Here is a 16,284-nt window from a genome sequence, read left to right as displayed (position 1 = left end):
GTTTATGTGCTTTACCAGCTGGCGGTAACCCTCGCTGTGGCTGAAATCACTCAATATCAACTGAATTCTGAGTGTGTAAATCCACTTTGACACCGTGTTCCAATAATAATTTCACAGAGCAATTCCCTGTACTGTATGAAGCCTCCTATGAATAAAAGGGGCTCATTCTACATAAAGAAAAATTAGTAAAACATCATGTTGACAGAAACACATCTATAAGTAAATGCTAATGAGATTATATTTTTATCTGTATTTCTAGCTTATAATACAATAAATCTTCATTATATGTCAGATCCCACAGTGGAATAATGTTTGTCTGTATCTTACTTTACTAGGAAGTGTCGATGTATATATGTGGCCTGTCAAGAAAACACATTCCCCTGGCAGTACACTCTTTTTGATGCATGTCATTTTATCAGTGCATATATGTTTATGGCTTTAGAAAGCATCTCCAGAAAGGTCTAGAAGTATTTTCATAGCAGCAGTTTGGAGGACTGCAGCTGATTTGAAACAGAGAAGGTCAGAGAAGCAAAAGGGATTCAAAAGCTACAAAAAGTGCTTTTACCTGTGTGTGATCAGTGATGACCCATCCATCAAATAACGAAAAATCCATTTAAAGAAACGTATGGATGCGTGGTAGGCTACATGCACAATTATAGATCAGTAAAATAAAAATATAAGCCGATGTCTTAACCCAGCCATAAAGGGAGAAAATTAACAAAAAGGGAAGCTTAGACGTATGATTTAAATGTTCCCGTGTTTAAAATGATCCCTTTCATTGTTTCTGCAGGCCTGGATCGAAAAGATCACTCACAATGCACAAAACAGTTTCCCCGGTGAAGTGCCCGTGAGCAAAAACACTCTTTGATAACACAAACTGTGTATACAAGCCTGCATTAGCGTGTAGGAGTGAAAGGGGCACATCATCCTGCACTGTGCCGAGCTCGCCACAGATCGCAGGTCCTCAGCTGTAGCCTACAGTGTGATGTAACAGGAAGTAGTGGGTTGCCTTCCAACGTCAACCTGACAGCCGTCTGAGCTGCGCTCATTGAGCGCCGGAGGTCTGCCGTGTCCAGTTCTCTGCGCTGAAGCCGAGGAGGAAAAGACGCTTTGGGGGACTGCTCTGAGAGTTTATTGCGGTTCCTGCCCCTGCGCTCCGGCTGGATTTTACTCTGTGGTAGGACGCGCTACAGTGGAGTGTGAATTGCGGTCTACGCACTGTGTCTCTTCCATGTTTTGTAGGCAATTTGAGCCGCAGTCACGTCGAATGCAATTAGCGCAGAGGTGACAGGGCATTCTGTTGCTTTATCTAGGGCATTTCAGTTGTATGTGCACTGAGGGAGCCGGGGAACATGCACTTATAGAATGGCTGAGCCCACTCTGAACGATGAGCATCCGTTTGAGCCGCATTGTCCCTCTGTCAGGAGCTGAATGTGAGAAATGTCGAGGTGTAGGAAGAAAATAAAGAAACGGCTTTGTTTGTGCGCTTTGGACACCGTTAGATCACCAAAGCGCGTTGTGCGTGATTATTTCTATCACATTTATATATTAGTTCCGTCTAATGAGACATTCGCGCTCATCCCTGTCCCGTTTTCAGGTGGTTTTAGGATCTTTTCACACGCACAGAAATGATAACACTGTTGGTAAATGAATTCAGAGGTCACATTTTAAGATGCATGCATGGACGATTTAGATTTGACATCTAATCAATACATCTACTAATGACTGATACCTCATAGGAAGGGATAAGACGCAGTCAGGCGTTTGTTTTGTTTTTTACATTAATTAAACGGAATAAGAAAAAGACTCAGCTCCATTCAGCACCGAGGCTTTGATGTAAGCGATGGCCACTGGTTGCTAAATCATCTGCATGGTTACATAAGGGGCAGATTTGGACATGTTGGAAGTTTGTGGGTTGGCCAGTGAAAGGGATCATGATGATGATGAATGATGGTTGTGATGATGGTGGTGTGTAGGAGGAGGATGTGATGACGATGGCCACAATTGGCGGACTATATTCTGCTGAGGAAAGATGCATTCGAGTGATTACAAGGGAGGTGACAGAGCAGAGGTAACTCCCAATCTGAAGCTGATTGGGTTTTTAACAGCAGAGTTTCTGGATATGTTTGAACTCCGTGGGTTTTGCAATGGCGAGGTGGAGTATTCTCAGATGACTTCTTGTGTTTATTAAATATTGTTTAGCCTAATTTAGCACTTTTGTTATGGTGATTGGGAAATAACAGCAGTTGAATTTATTCAAAAAGTTGAGCCAAAAGATTTTATGTGCCGATTTTATTTGCTGCTCTGCTTTTAAACGTGCAATTTCGTGTTTTGAACTCAAGTCTTAAGTATTTGAAATCTCCCCTACCAAAGAAAGAGGATGTTTGGAAAACTAAAAGAATTCAGTTAAATATTAAGTAAGTTGCTTTGGTCACTTCTGATCATTTAAAATGTGTTAAGTTTAAGATGCAGAAAAATTCATTTCAAAGCACATGTTTGGACCAAAGTTAACGTCTTCTTCTTCTTGGAATAAACACATTTTTAGATCTCATTTCAAGATGAACAGTGATTAATATTTCATAAAAGGGCTAACATAAACAACAGAAACAGACATTTCTAATTAAAAATGACTAAAAAGTGCTTTAACTTTGGATTATTTTGTACAAACCCAGCAAAAAGTGGATTTTTTTCAGGGCTTTTACTTTGAAGGAACCTCTTTTACTAGTTGCATGCCAGAAATCACTTTAACTAAAGTGTATTAACATTATATAACAGTTTTCAAGAAAAATCAGAGAAATATTTAGCAGAAATATAGCCGCACTAGTTATTTTCTGCTTTGCTGTCTCTGTGATGATCTCACAGATGTTCAGATTTGTCACGCACACCTCAAAAATAAAAACAGCCCATAACTCCAGTGCTCCACCCTGAATGTCACACCTAGTTAAATGTTCAAGTTTACATTATATGCACATGATTATTCTTAAGTATAGGAAAGGTAAAATAACATTGAGAAAGTGAGCCTAGTAAAACAGTGGATCTGCTTTCCTGTCCATGCATGTCGGCCGTCAAGACACTTTGGACAGTGAACGTATCGAAGCTGCCAGTTGGCAGGGCTGTCTGATGAGTCTTTGAGGCCATTTCGCTCTGACATCTTCCAGCGGCTCGGGCCTACACCAAATTCATGAGCTGATTGTGCAATGGGAGTGTCGTGCAGCTCATCACATTTAACCCATGCTGAGTGTTTACTGCCCACGTCTAGAAAGTAACTATTAAATGTGGGTGAGACAAAGATCTTGGCAGCAAAGCTCCCCAAACCTTTGCAGTCTTCATGATATAGCAGAGCTTCTCCTACAGCCATGGCATTTAGAAAGCTGTGCCAGTGGCAGCTCATTCGCAGTGTAGCCGATTTATATGGAGAACCGTGAAAAAGAGATTTCTTCAGGCCTTAGAAGAAGCTCTCATGTGGCCTTTTTGCAGTGATTATACGTGTGTTGAAATTGGAGCTTTTTGTGAAGAATTCATCCTGTAAACCCCAGGTGACCTTCTCCGGTGAGTGCAAAGGCCATCCGATTCACAGTCACAAGCGTAATGATGATTCTCGTAAAACGTCACCCCTCATAAATCACCAGGACACAGCTCCTGATCGATTCCTCTGTTATCTTCCTCATCCTGTTGGGCACACTGCAGACCTCTATAAAAACCTTCATGACCACAGGTTTCTTGCAGCACTTTTCACTGTCTGTCAGATGTATTCAAATTGATTCCCTATCATGTTTCAAACTGAGTCACCACCTTTATATATTATATATTTTCTTCCCTGCTCACTCAAGACTGAAGCTATCGTATTACACAAAAGCAAAGTGATGTACATATGCAGCACTCCCCTCAGCTTCTGGATTCAGTTTCAGGGATATGAAACGTTTTGAGGTAATTTTTCCACTCATACATTATGAAGGGTAAATGTATTTCTCGTCTCCAATTTAAATTAAGGTGCCTGATGGGACGTGTCGCAGCCTAATGTCGTCGGGAGCAGCTTCAGGATGGCTTTGTTGCTGTGTAGTGATTGGCATTTTGAACTGCAGCGCTTTGCAAAGGATAGAAGGAAAAGGCTGCACGGTTTCTAAGGGTCTTCCATGTTTGTGTGAGCTAAACCAACTGTAAGTGATACAAGCTTCTTGATTTAGTGTGTGAGAGGGGGCTTCTGGCATACACAGTAGAGGAAATGGTCCCTGGGAAGAGCTGCATGTTTGTCTTCCAAAGGTGAACCTGGAGTACTATCAGATGAGTATAGAGCGATTTTTTTTCTTTCGACATATAAACTCATAATAAATTCTTGGGGCTTTGATGGAAGATCATTAATAAATAATCTGTTACATTAAGTGCAGAGATTTCTTGTTTGAGAGAGCTTGTTTCCAACCATTTTACACTGCTTCACATTCCTCTTCCACCCTGCGTTTTCTGCAGCTCTGAGCAAATGTCTGCAGCAGCCATTTCTGTTGGATTTCCAATTAGCTAACTTACTCTAGCGTGAAAATACGACTATTATTGCTGTCAAGCCCAGGCTGCCGTAAGCTGTGCCAAAAATCTCTCCATATTATTGTAGTTAATTGGTTTTCAAGGTTAATAAAATGCTCAAATTGCTTGTTTCCCCATTGAAAAACACAATATGTTATTGTCTGTAGTCTGTGTAATGGTCATTATCACAATGTTGCTTTGGTTAAACATATAGGGAACTATAGCCACTGGGAAAAAAGCTCTGTTTGCTGTAAGGGATTGTTTGTGGATTGCAATACCATGAGTGGCCAGTAGGAAAGATTAGCAGGAAGGATGACTAGAAACCACTAAGGGTAATATTTAAGAATTCATTACATTACAAGATTACGGATATTAAAATGGTCAGCGATACTATTCTCTACAAAAGTCTTGAGCCACCTCTCATTTTTAAAATATTTTTTTTTCCAAAGAGTCAGACTTTTGTATTTTTTTTAAGTGATCTGGAGCAATGGTTGGCTCAAGACTTTTGCAGCCTATGGTCTAAATATACTAACTAGCCAATCTCAAAGCTAGATTTGGAGGTGTAGTACTGACATGATTCTCCTCCTTGTTATGGAACTAGGATTCAGAATGTATTATAGAGCCTCTTAGCAGCTCACATGCAATTATTAACACCTCAGGACAGCAAAATACCTTATAAAAGATTTAGCATGTGCACTGACAACCATAAAACTGCCCCAAATATTGCAAATGTGTCTGAGCTTTCTTTTTTGTGGCAATGAAAGGAAGTGCTGTAACATTTTAACTGTATTTTTTTGTCATTAACATTAGAAAAAAAAGGTAATCTGAGTACTCTAACATTTTATTTCGTAAAAAGTTACACCCAATACTACTAGTGACACAGTATCCATGTAACCATCAGACATGCATGACACTGATGCTCTGCGTAGCGTTGAAGCCAGACAGAGCCACAGACCGTATAATGCACTAGATTTCCTGCTAATGCTGCTTTACTGTCCAGCTTACAGACAGGATCTTGTCTTGCTCTGGATCCTTATCTTGCTGACCTCTCTAGTGACTAAGCAGACATCTACTGGGGAGGTCTGCATGCTAGTTACTCCTCAGCCTTACCAAACAAACACTGTCTGCCTTCAACCTCTTGTAGCGTGCAGTAATTCTTTTACTTTTTGATTATCTGTGGTTTGGATAGTTTGTCTTATTTTCTCTGATTAACACCTATTTTTTTCAACCCCTTTACAGGTAAAAGCTTTTTTACTGATCAAACAAGCGGTCCGTTATACATTTAAAATAACTTTGCACCATTTGTGACAGCAATAAGGGACAATGTCATGTAAAACTAACTGTAAATGACCATTAGTGATGACTTTCAACAGATTCAGATATTCTCCACAAAAACAAATATATTTATTGAAGCTCTCATGTGTGGGCTAAGCTCTTAAAATGTTTTTGTTACACAAACCCAAGCCACACGGAGAAACTTGAACCGCTTAGTAGTGACGTGAATAGCACTTTCAGAGGTCAAGTCTAGGGCCCACAGCAAGCATACAGAGGATATTCCTTGGCTTCCTTTGGGCTGTTAATTTTGAGCTCCAGTGTTATTTTTGTCGTGGCACTACCCACAGGGAACCACTCATACAGGTCCCTGAGCAGCCTGTGCTCACTGTTGACTGTTGTTAAATGCTAAAAGAGGTTTTCAGCCAGAGATTAAATAATGCATCACAGAACAACCTTACTGCTTTTCTGCATTCAGTGTGAGTGTGTGTGTGTGTGTGCGCGTGTGTGCGTGCGTGTGTGTGGAGTCTTATGTCCTACCTCTGGAATTCAAGAATTCATTTTCTTAATGGAGAATAAGAGTGTGATATGAAGCTTTGGAAATGGTTGGATGTATGTAATGAAATTGAACACAGGGGGGATTAAAGAATGGTGCTTGACTCGCTTGGAGAGAGATCCCAAAGGACATTTTTCTGGGTTTATAATATTTCAACAGCACGAAGAAAAACAGCCAGTAAGTGAGTGGAGGCTTCATTGATAAAATCCACAGAAATGAAGAAAGAAAGAAAGAAAGAAAGAAAGAAAAAGAAACTGGGAGAACACGTAAACACTGATTTAAAACTTAAAGGCAGTGTTTGGCCTGAAAATCCTCTGCTGGCTGCCATTTTAATGACCAAGAATCCCCACAACAGACAGTTATGGAAATAAATTTGGTGAAAAGCAGCAGCTTGTTAGGATGCAGAAATGTCACCCAGAAATGCGGGAACAATTCTGCTGAGGAAGCTTAAGCTATTGTATAAATCTGTCAAGCTGTCAGTGCATTTAAAGCACTTTACAAAGAAAGTCGAGTGACCTGTAAAAATGTGGCTCTATGCAGTGGAAAGAACGGGTGAAATTAACCACACATTCCCACCAGCCTGTGCTGTATGCACCAGGTTACACACTGGGCATGCTCAGGAGGTTATCCATGTGGTTGTATAGCTACTTCAAAACATTTACATTGCCACTGCAAGAGCAGCTATATGGATGCAGTGCAAGACGGAGCCTGGTTTATTTTTAACCAGAGTATTTTTACCTAGGTATTTGTACTATTTTTTCCTTTGCGCAGACCAGTGGCCTCTGGAACAGGATCCTTTTCCTATGCTAAGACCTTTAGTATGCAAAGGTAACTGAAGACAGCCTTGGTGTTTGTTATTTTTTGTTGTTGTCAAGATTAATGAGGACACGCTAATGAAACGAATTCACTTTCACATTCTGAGTAAAATCCAGTATTATCTCTTCAGCAATTCAACGCTTGTCTGTTGGCATGCTGCATCGTGTTCATCATTTTTTTTTTAAATCTCAGAGTTTTGGAAAGAAATGTGATTGTTTTTGTAGGCAGAACTGGATTAGAAGGATCAGTAGAACTGTAAGAAATATATGTAGATGGTTAGATTAGCTTAGTGAAGACAGGTTAAAACCGCTACAATGTAACATGGCTAAAAGATACTGCTATTTGAACAAATAAAGAAAACTGTGTTGCCAGAATAGATTGGGCAGTCCTTGGATTTGAGTCTTTAGGTTTCTGGAACTCTGTTGAAGTGATGGGACATCATTGTTTTCAGAAAGAAACATTTCATTTGATGTATTAATACTGCTGATTCTATGGATGGGGCAAACGTCATCCTCAATGAGACCACATATGTCATCTAAAGATGATACACAGTGATGCTGACCTCAAAAGGACAAGCAGATCCAAACCACACTAGCAAAAGGTCCTCCAGAGCAAGACGGTCACCATTTTTTTCCCCTTTTCTTTCATCACCTATCAGTAACCTCCCTAGAGCGTAACTCCAAAGATCACTAGCGGGTTACGCCATGTCTCATCTGTGTTTAAAAAAAAAAAAAAAAAAAAAATCCAGTATTTTATGTTGTCCACACAGAAAACATTTAATAGTTCTAAGTAGTAGTTGTAGTACAGTACTCAGCTGTATTTTTAAAGGGTTCAAAGAAGGCTACTGTGTTAAAGTACTGCAGAGTAGTACATGAGTTGCGACCCGGCTCAACACCCACAACATGATGTGGAGACTGATATCAGAGTTTTAAGAAACATTCCTTTTTGTTTCAAATTACTTGATAGGCTTGTCTAAAACACTAACAGCCCAGTGAGCATAAAGCCTCAGCCCTCCATACACCACACCTCATCAGATGTAGCCAATCAGCAATTAAACCCAGGAAACACCTGAGGATCTCACACAGGGGTCACAGTGGTGTGCTGTGACATTAACCTGGTTCTTCAATGCTTTGGTTTAATATTTTAGGTCTGTAACTAATGATAAAATGTCCTTGAGGTGGCAGTTGTGAATTGAATTGAGTCCTCTTGTGTTGACTCCTGCTTTCTCAGTCTTTAAGCCACTTTGTGATTTAAAAGGTTTGAAAATACAATGAATCAATTTTCAGTAAACCTTCACCTGTGTTTGAAATAATTAATTCATACTGAATCATTGACACACAAACAGCATTTTACTGATGTAATTTGCCCACAGTTGTTTTTTTTCTTTTAAGTCTTACAACAATAAATTTGGGGTGACAGGAGCTGATTACGGGGTAGGAACAAAGGGGAAAAGCTCAGCTGCTGCACACAGGCACTGAATACTTGGCATAATTAGAACTATGCCTCAAAACTCTGCTGGCAGGACTCTTTTAAAGCCAACACATACTTGACATTCAGAACAAAAAATGTCACACTTAACCTTTTGCTTTTCTTTTTGTTTGAGCGTAAAAGTGCATTTTTTGTGATGTACGTGTGTGTGCATTCTTTGTGTGACTATTAACATTTCTAAAATTAACTTTATCATCACCACAAAAGTTTATGTCACATGCCAACAATGTATTTTCAACTTGTTTCACTTCCCCTAACAGACAAAGAAACACCGACACTAAACAATACTTCATAATGATTCACCTATGCTCATCCAAATGTGGTCACGTACACTGAAAAACTGCAAACATCCAAGTCTGACAGAAAAATCCTGTAATCCTCTGGACTTTGCCAAGGGCATCCCTATTGCTCTGCAAAACTGCAGAAGTACTGGGTGTATCTATATGTGGCCATAACAAAATGATTGGGATGCATAACACATGGGCCCAGATGCACTGAGCAGCATGTCCACGGTTTAATCCCTGACCTCGGACCATTTGCTCTACGACATTCCCATAAATGCTTCCCTACATTTCCTGGCTCAGCTGTTGCTGTCAAAAGCATAACAATGCCACAATCTCCCCCAAAGTGATAGTGGTATAACAGAAGGACACATACTTTCAAATTCCTTGAACAGTCATAATTCCCCAAGATGCTTAGCTGCACATGCATTTCCCTATGCAGGCTCAGAGTCTTCACACTTCCCTAACTTGCTGTATAACATCTGGCATCATCCAACCGTATTTACCACCATAAGCCTGTCCTTTCTTAGTTGTGGAGATGAGTTTTAGAATCCACTCTTTTCAGCACCGCCGTCATAAATAGATCCACGTGCTTGCCTTAAGGACACTGGCATGCTTGTGAGGGTGTGAATGTAATGACATGAATGTTTTGGTATCTGAGTTGCTGTCTATTTCAAAACCACAAGATCCTGCCCTGTTAATGCAAAGAATATTGCATTGCTTTAGTCAGGGTGGGTGGAAGGAGATTTGCAGCGGTCTTTTCATGCAACAAAGAGGACTCCTCCTTCACATTAGTGTGGGAATGCTGTTGTTTTTCCAGACATCTGGTGATGCCCCTGGCAACTGGGAAGTCTGCTCTCATGTCCCAGGCTTGGTAAGATCAGTTGCTGTGAGGTTAAACTCCTATTCAGGCATGTTCACTCACATGGATAAAAGCTACACGTACAGCTGATCCTGTGGAAAACATCCAATAGCTAAATTTGGCCCTGTTGATCAGAAGGGAAGCTCTCAGAGGAACCGTGTTCTCACATCCTCGTGTTTTTGGGGTTTGTCACTCTTGTTTCCCGTATATGCGCGGTCAGCATCATTTAAAGGCATGCAGATTTTTCCTTCCTTAGAATTTCCTCTTTCACAGACCCTCCTCTGTCCTCTAAAATAATTATCAGTCTGCAATAATGCAGTAAAATGGTGTAAAACCAAGCAGGTAGGAACGCTTCCATTACACCTTGAACACATTAAGTCTTCCTTGTCAGAACGGCTCTGTTTAAATAATCCATTTTGTGTCGGAGGAAATGAAGATTGTGTACACTTTGCAGCCACAAACATAATAAAAGAGGGGTTATAAGTAATTGTCAGTCATAATGAGTAATTCTTATTGTATGTAATTGTATGCTAGTTGTTCGTTTGGAATGATGTACTGCACTTGAAATACTCATTTTCTCAACAAATGTGTACGCTGGCTTATGAAGGCACAGACCAAGGACATGTGCTGCTGTAATACAGACTATGATAATGAGTGTCTAGAGAGAGAGTGGATTGCTCTCACCAAAAGAATCATTTTTATTTCTGTACTTGCTACAACCTGTTTTCAGGTCATAAATAGAGAGTCCTTCATGTTTTTAAACAAAAGCCGTGCACTGAATTTCAAATCTAACTGCTAAAAAACACATATTGTACTGAACATCACAGTGGGAGCACATGGTGAGACTAAACGTGGTCTGTGTATAGGCACATTTTATACATTTTATGAAATGTTTCTTTTCAGTTCACGACACCATTTGTATACACTGTAGGTCCATGTTTTAAAGATTGTGGTCAGGCTTGAGCACCCTCTGAAAGTCACCTTCATCCCGAGCATTCAAGCCCCTCATGCAGACATCATCCACTGCAGCGGTCACCAACCTTTTTTGCGCCATGGACCGGTTTATGTCCGACAATATTTTCGTGGACCTGCCTTTAAGGTGTCGCGGATAAATACAACAAAATAAAACCAGTACTGGTACCAAAATAAGAAGATTTATTCATAACACATGGGAAAAGACCCAGGGAAACCGAGTTAATGATAAAAACGATAAAAAAATAATGATAAAAACCCTGAAAACCATACATTTCACACCCGAGCTTCAACTCTCGCGGCCTGGTACCAAACGACCGGTACTGGTCCGTGGCCCGGGGGGTTGGGGACTGCTGATCTACTGGACAGTTAACCTGCACCTAATGATCTAGTCCTACAATTAGCAATATGTTTCTATAGGCTATTGACTATTGAATCTATGCTTGAAACGTGTGTCCACACACCAAATCTTCCCTGTCTCTCAGTGTGTACTGACATGGTAAATGATGGCATGACTGATATGAAATTAGTTCCAGAAGGCACAACTCTGCTGTTTATCTTGTCTCATCTCTTGTTTACAGAGCAAGCATAGGACACTCAAGACCACTATACCCCAGTGACCAGATTTGTGTGTAGCTCTCAAAGGCCGATAACAGTGTTTTGCAAACATTGCAGTGTAACAGCACAGCATCATTATTATCATTATCATCATTTGTCTTTTCATTTTGCACTCTTTTGCTTATCTTTCAGCAGAGAGTAAAGCTGATCACTTTACATAATATTTTTGTGATGGATTATTCTTTTCTCTGATTCACTTACTATTGTTTAAAATATGGTCAGCTACTACTGCAAATATTGTTTGAAGAAGAATTGTTTCATAATTGCGTCTTTTTTAATCAAATTTGCCGTAGACAGAACAGGAATAAATCTTGGCGGCATCTTCTGCAAGCAGAGGTTTAATCGGCTCCCAGTACCTGCTTCCCGCTCCATTTAATCCCATATCCATGCTATAGATCGAGACAGTAATGCAGTTATTGGCCTTTACCAGCCTAAAGGTTCTCTGAATGCCAGTGAGTGGAACTTGATGGAACTTGATGGAACTTGGTGTGCAGGGCGCCAAACATCCTGTGAGTACAAAAGGATGTTTACAGTGCAGCATAACATCTCTGCAGGGACAGTGGGAGTTGATAAGTGCAGGCTGGGCTCTGGCACTGGGTGAGAAGACGGCAGATGTTATACATAGGCTGTTTTTTCTGGGTAACTTTCTGCTCGCAGATGTAGTAGGTGATGTCATCTCTTGTGTAAAGTGTACATGACTAACCACTTCAGTGAAACACTGAGGTACTACAGATAATAGTGGACCACCTACAGTTTGCACTGGTCTGTTGTTGGATAAAGTTGACCCAAACAGATCAATAATCAAGTGCTGTGCCTCTGTGGAGGCTGCTCTCCTGGTTTTGAGCTGCAATTAGCAGAAACATGTTTATGAAATAGTTGCAAAATCAAATGTCCAAAATTTTCCATTTTGTTTCTATCTACACGAATATGGAAAACAAAAAAGTATTCAGTCTTAGGATGAAGTAAAAGAGAGAAGTTTTCATTTTCTTAAGAACTCTAAAAACATTTTTTTCTTTAAAAAGACTTGTGGGAAGTCTGAGTGCTGTCCTGGACTGTGTCACGATAACGCCAGCCCGCTGCTACAGCTGTTGAGCTCTCATTACCTCCATAATAGCAGCATTAATAGGACATAGAGACATAGTAAAAGTTAAGTGCATGAATGTAAACACAGACAAACCACAAGGATTATGTAACAGAGAGTCATCAAGGGGATTATGTGACAGACGTGGCAGATAATCAGAGGGATCCTTTTTTCTCTGTAGCTAACAGCAGGGACACTACTGGTATTATTATACTAGTAGTATAATAACAGTTTTAGCTGCAAGGCTCTGTAGTTAAGTACACAGTTAAATGGATCGGGTTGTTTAATTAACCAAGAGTTCATTTTGTGTCTGTGTAAAACTGTGTGTGTATAAGCACAGAATTAGGGATGGGAATTAATAAGAAAATAGTGATTCCAATTCCATTATCAATATCACTTCATGGATTCAACTCAATTCCTTATGAATTCTCATTGGGTTCCAAAATATATATTTTGGCTCTGCTTTAAGAATCACCACCATTGCTAAACAGCATATCAAAGACATCACATTCACTCTAATTAATTGCACGCTGTTTGCATAATGTATTACATATGTTACACAGAACACTGTGTAACACACACAAAGTTGTGTTAGCAGCATAATGCAGTTGTTTTTGTCCTAGTCATGAATTTATTAATTTTATTTGGAAATGCAATAAAAAAAAATTTCCGCTGTCCAAAGTTGTTCCAGAAACCCCCACACAGGATTGAACCAGCTGAATGTGAAATAATGTCCACAAAGCAGGCTGTGATGGGAGCACAGTGAGAGCTGCACGTAGGCCTACACAGAACAGCTGTTCTGATCACACAGTATGTGGCACTGCTGGTGGATCATGCTCTGTTTTCTGTTTACTGCAGAAGTTCAGTAGCAGTGTTGCATTTTTCTCACAATTACTTATTAATGTGTTGGAGCACACATAATTAACATTTTCTCTCTCAGAATCATTTCAACAAGGAATGTCTATTTAAAGCATAATTTCTGACATCACTGAAATTTTTATGAAGTTTTGTCATAGCTTGGGATGACCACTTATTTAAAAAATTGTTAGAATTTATGGTTCACTGTTTAAGACTACTTTTAATAAAAAGGTATTTGTTATGTGTTATAGATTGAGAGTGAATATTAAATGTAAAATTTCCACCATGACATGCAGGAAAGTCACCACATGTACTGTTAGTTAAATGGTACAGTATTATCAGTTAAAATCAATAACGTGCATGTGTGCACACATGCGTGCACACATCCACACACACACACACGCACAGCCTGATGTCTATTCTGTGTTGTCTGAAATGATGCATCCTCGGTATCACTGCTAATGTATTTATAAAAAAAAAAAAAACTTGCCAAGAAACAGCTGGGGTTCTTGACAGAGTAGAGCTGTGTGTCTGTGTGTGTTTGTGCATTTTTGTGTGTTTGACTGTGTGCGTGTGTGACAGAGCAGCTGATCTTTTCCTGGCTGTTTCTAATTTGCACATCACCATAATGTTTTACAATCCCACTTTCAGTAAGTCCCTCCTCTGTCTCAGCTTAATGCTGTTTTAACTCTGAGCAGACTTGAGGAGCACTGAGCCAGCCAGTCCCTTTGGTGACTGAGCAGCGTGGGGACCTGTGTGGGAATAAAAGCTACTTTCACCTGCTCCTTATTCAGAAGGGTATCGCCACTGCGGGCTGCTCTGCATGTTTGATTTGGCAGTGTTTTTGCACTGGGATGCCCTTTCTGAGCCAACCCCAAAGGGATTTGTGTCTACCTCAAGCACTGAAGTAAGGCTCTTTTGCTTGTTAGGCAAATGTGAAAACCACTATGAGAATAAACAAGGTCAGTTTTCTCTTTGGAATACTGATTGATGGGTGTAGTGTACTGGCCAGTGAAATATCAATATGAAAGCAGGGGGGTCCCAGGGGGATTGTTCTATTCACACATCATCACAGCTGAGAATTTGTATCTTTTTTATTGTATTGATAAGCCATTGTATCGTACGGATCTTAATGATCTTCTAGAACCATATCACCCCATTAGAGCTCTTTGCTCTCACACTGCAGGCTTACTTGTTGTTCCTAGAGTATTTAAAAGTAGAATGGGAGGCAGAGCCTTCGGTTTTCAGGTCCTACTTCTGTGGAACCAGTTTCTAGTTTGGATTCAGGAGACTGACACTATCTCTACTTTTAAGATTAGGCTTAAAACTTTCTTTTTGGTAAAGCATATGGTTAAGGCTGGATCAGGTGACCATGAGTCCTCCCTTAGTTACGCTGCAATAGGTGTAGGCTGCTGGGGAATTCCCATGATGCATTGAGTATTTCTGCTTCAGTCACCTCCCTGAGCCTGGTTCTGCTAGAGGTTTCCTCCTGTTAAAAGGGAGTTTTTCCTTCCCACTGTCGCCAAAGCACTTACTCATATGGAGTTGTCTGATTGTTGGGGTTTTCTCTGTATTATTGTAGGGTCTTTACCTTACAATGCAAAGTGCCTTGAAGCCACTGTTGTTGTGATTTCATGCTATGTAAATAAAACTGAATTGAATTGAAACTAGTTTGGCATTCTTCTAAAGACTCAGTAACACAGGCCCAGAGACTGATTAGCAACCACCTGGTACCATAATTACCAGTTACAAGAGAAAAATAAATATTACTTGACCAAATGGCAAGTTGTTGCTGGCAGTCGCCGTGGAATCAATTGCTAAAGCCTTATTCACACAGGTCTAAAGACCAGTCAAAGACCCTGTAAACTGCTGCCCACTAGTGACTATTCCACAATTGGTTGGTGAGAGGTTGCTGGAGGTTGGACTGTCACTAGAGTGAAATTGGTTGCAAAGAGTTAAACAGTTTCAGTAAACCCCTCTTCTGCCTCCTTTTAACTGTGAGCAGACTTGAGGAGACGCTGCATCAGCATCTTCTGTGACTGAGCTGCAGATAGAGCTGTGAGAATGAAATGAGTCAAATCTCTCTCTAATGTACTGACTGATGTCTGTGCTGCTCCCCCCACTTTTCTTTAGTCTGTTCTGTGACTGTAAGGTTCAAGTAACTAAGCAGTGAATATTTCAGCTCTTCATCCAGATGCGATGCTCACAGGAGAGGCAGCTGATTGTATTGCTGAGTGTATAATTGGTAATTAAAATGTTTCCAAAAGAGAAACTTATAAATGGAATTAGTCTACAACTCATTATAGGTGTGTCCCACAAACGGAATGTGAGTCTGTGGGAAACACTGCTCTGGTTCACATAAAGCGACCCTGCACACCTGTTTCTGATACGTTTGAGAATTTAAAGTGCAGACAAGCAACTTTGGAGGGAGAATGGGGTAGGCGGGGTATGATTATGTCATGTGCTACAATAAAAGTTTAAACACAGGCCTGACTGTTCTGCATGCGATTGATCACAGAAAGTTAAAAACATTCATCTGTAATATATGCAGTGATGGTTGAGATAGTCTTCTAACTACATCACTAGATGCAAATAGAACATCGTCCCAGTTATCTGGAGCTGAGGTTTACTGCTTGGGATATTGTGGATTTGTTTGCTGGTTAAAGAGAAGAGCACCGGTTGGTCTGCAGCTTCACAAGCAGCTTGATTATCATTCTGCTAGTAAGCTTTAGATCAGTTTCATGTTCTAATTATCTTCCTGTGTATTAAAAAACCCCTAAAACACACACAACTTGGTTTTCCCTATATCCCCGCTCTAGTGTTGGTTTGGCTTTTTCATTCCATTTCAGCAAACTTAATCAGACTTCAGATGTTGCAAATAAAAGTGACCTACAGGTGACCTAGTTCCTTTAGGGTATGAAGGATGTTATTAAATTTCACTAACCTATTCCTGCATGCCATATCA

The 16,284-nt window shown here is 40.2% G+C and overlaps 1 protein-coding gene across 2 annotated transcripts in view; it reads left to right on the top strand.

The window, feature by feature from the left end:
* The first annotated feature begins 1,031 nt into the window (after window positions 1–1,031).
* Window positions 1,032–16,284, top strand: part of calcrla (calcitonin receptor-like a) — a 32,157-nt gene continuing 16,904 nt past the window's right edge. The window contains exon 1 of one of the 2 annotated variants that reach the window (XM_063496803.1): window positions 1,032–1,177. Coding sequence is in view for 1 of the 2 variants with exons in the window: in XM_063496802.1 (XP_063352872.1) it covers window positions 2,148–2,155 (8 nt within the window). In the remaining variant the exon portion in view is untranslated. Of the gene's footprint in view, window positions 1,178–2,068; window positions 2,156–16,284 lie in introns of those variants that run through there. The other variant, XM_063496802.1, reaches the window with a different exon arrangement.

Source organism: Pelmatolapia mariae, linkage group LG16_19 (genome assembly GCF_036321145.2).
Source record: "Pelmatolapia mariae isolate MD_Pm_ZW linkage group LG16_19, Pm_UMD_F_2, whole genome shotgun sequence".
Lineage (NCBI taxonomy): Eukaryota > Metazoa > Chordata > Actinopteri > Cichliformes > Cichlidae > Pelmatolapia > Pelmatolapia mariae.
This window is presented reverse-complemented; position numbering and strand designations above follow the sequence as displayed.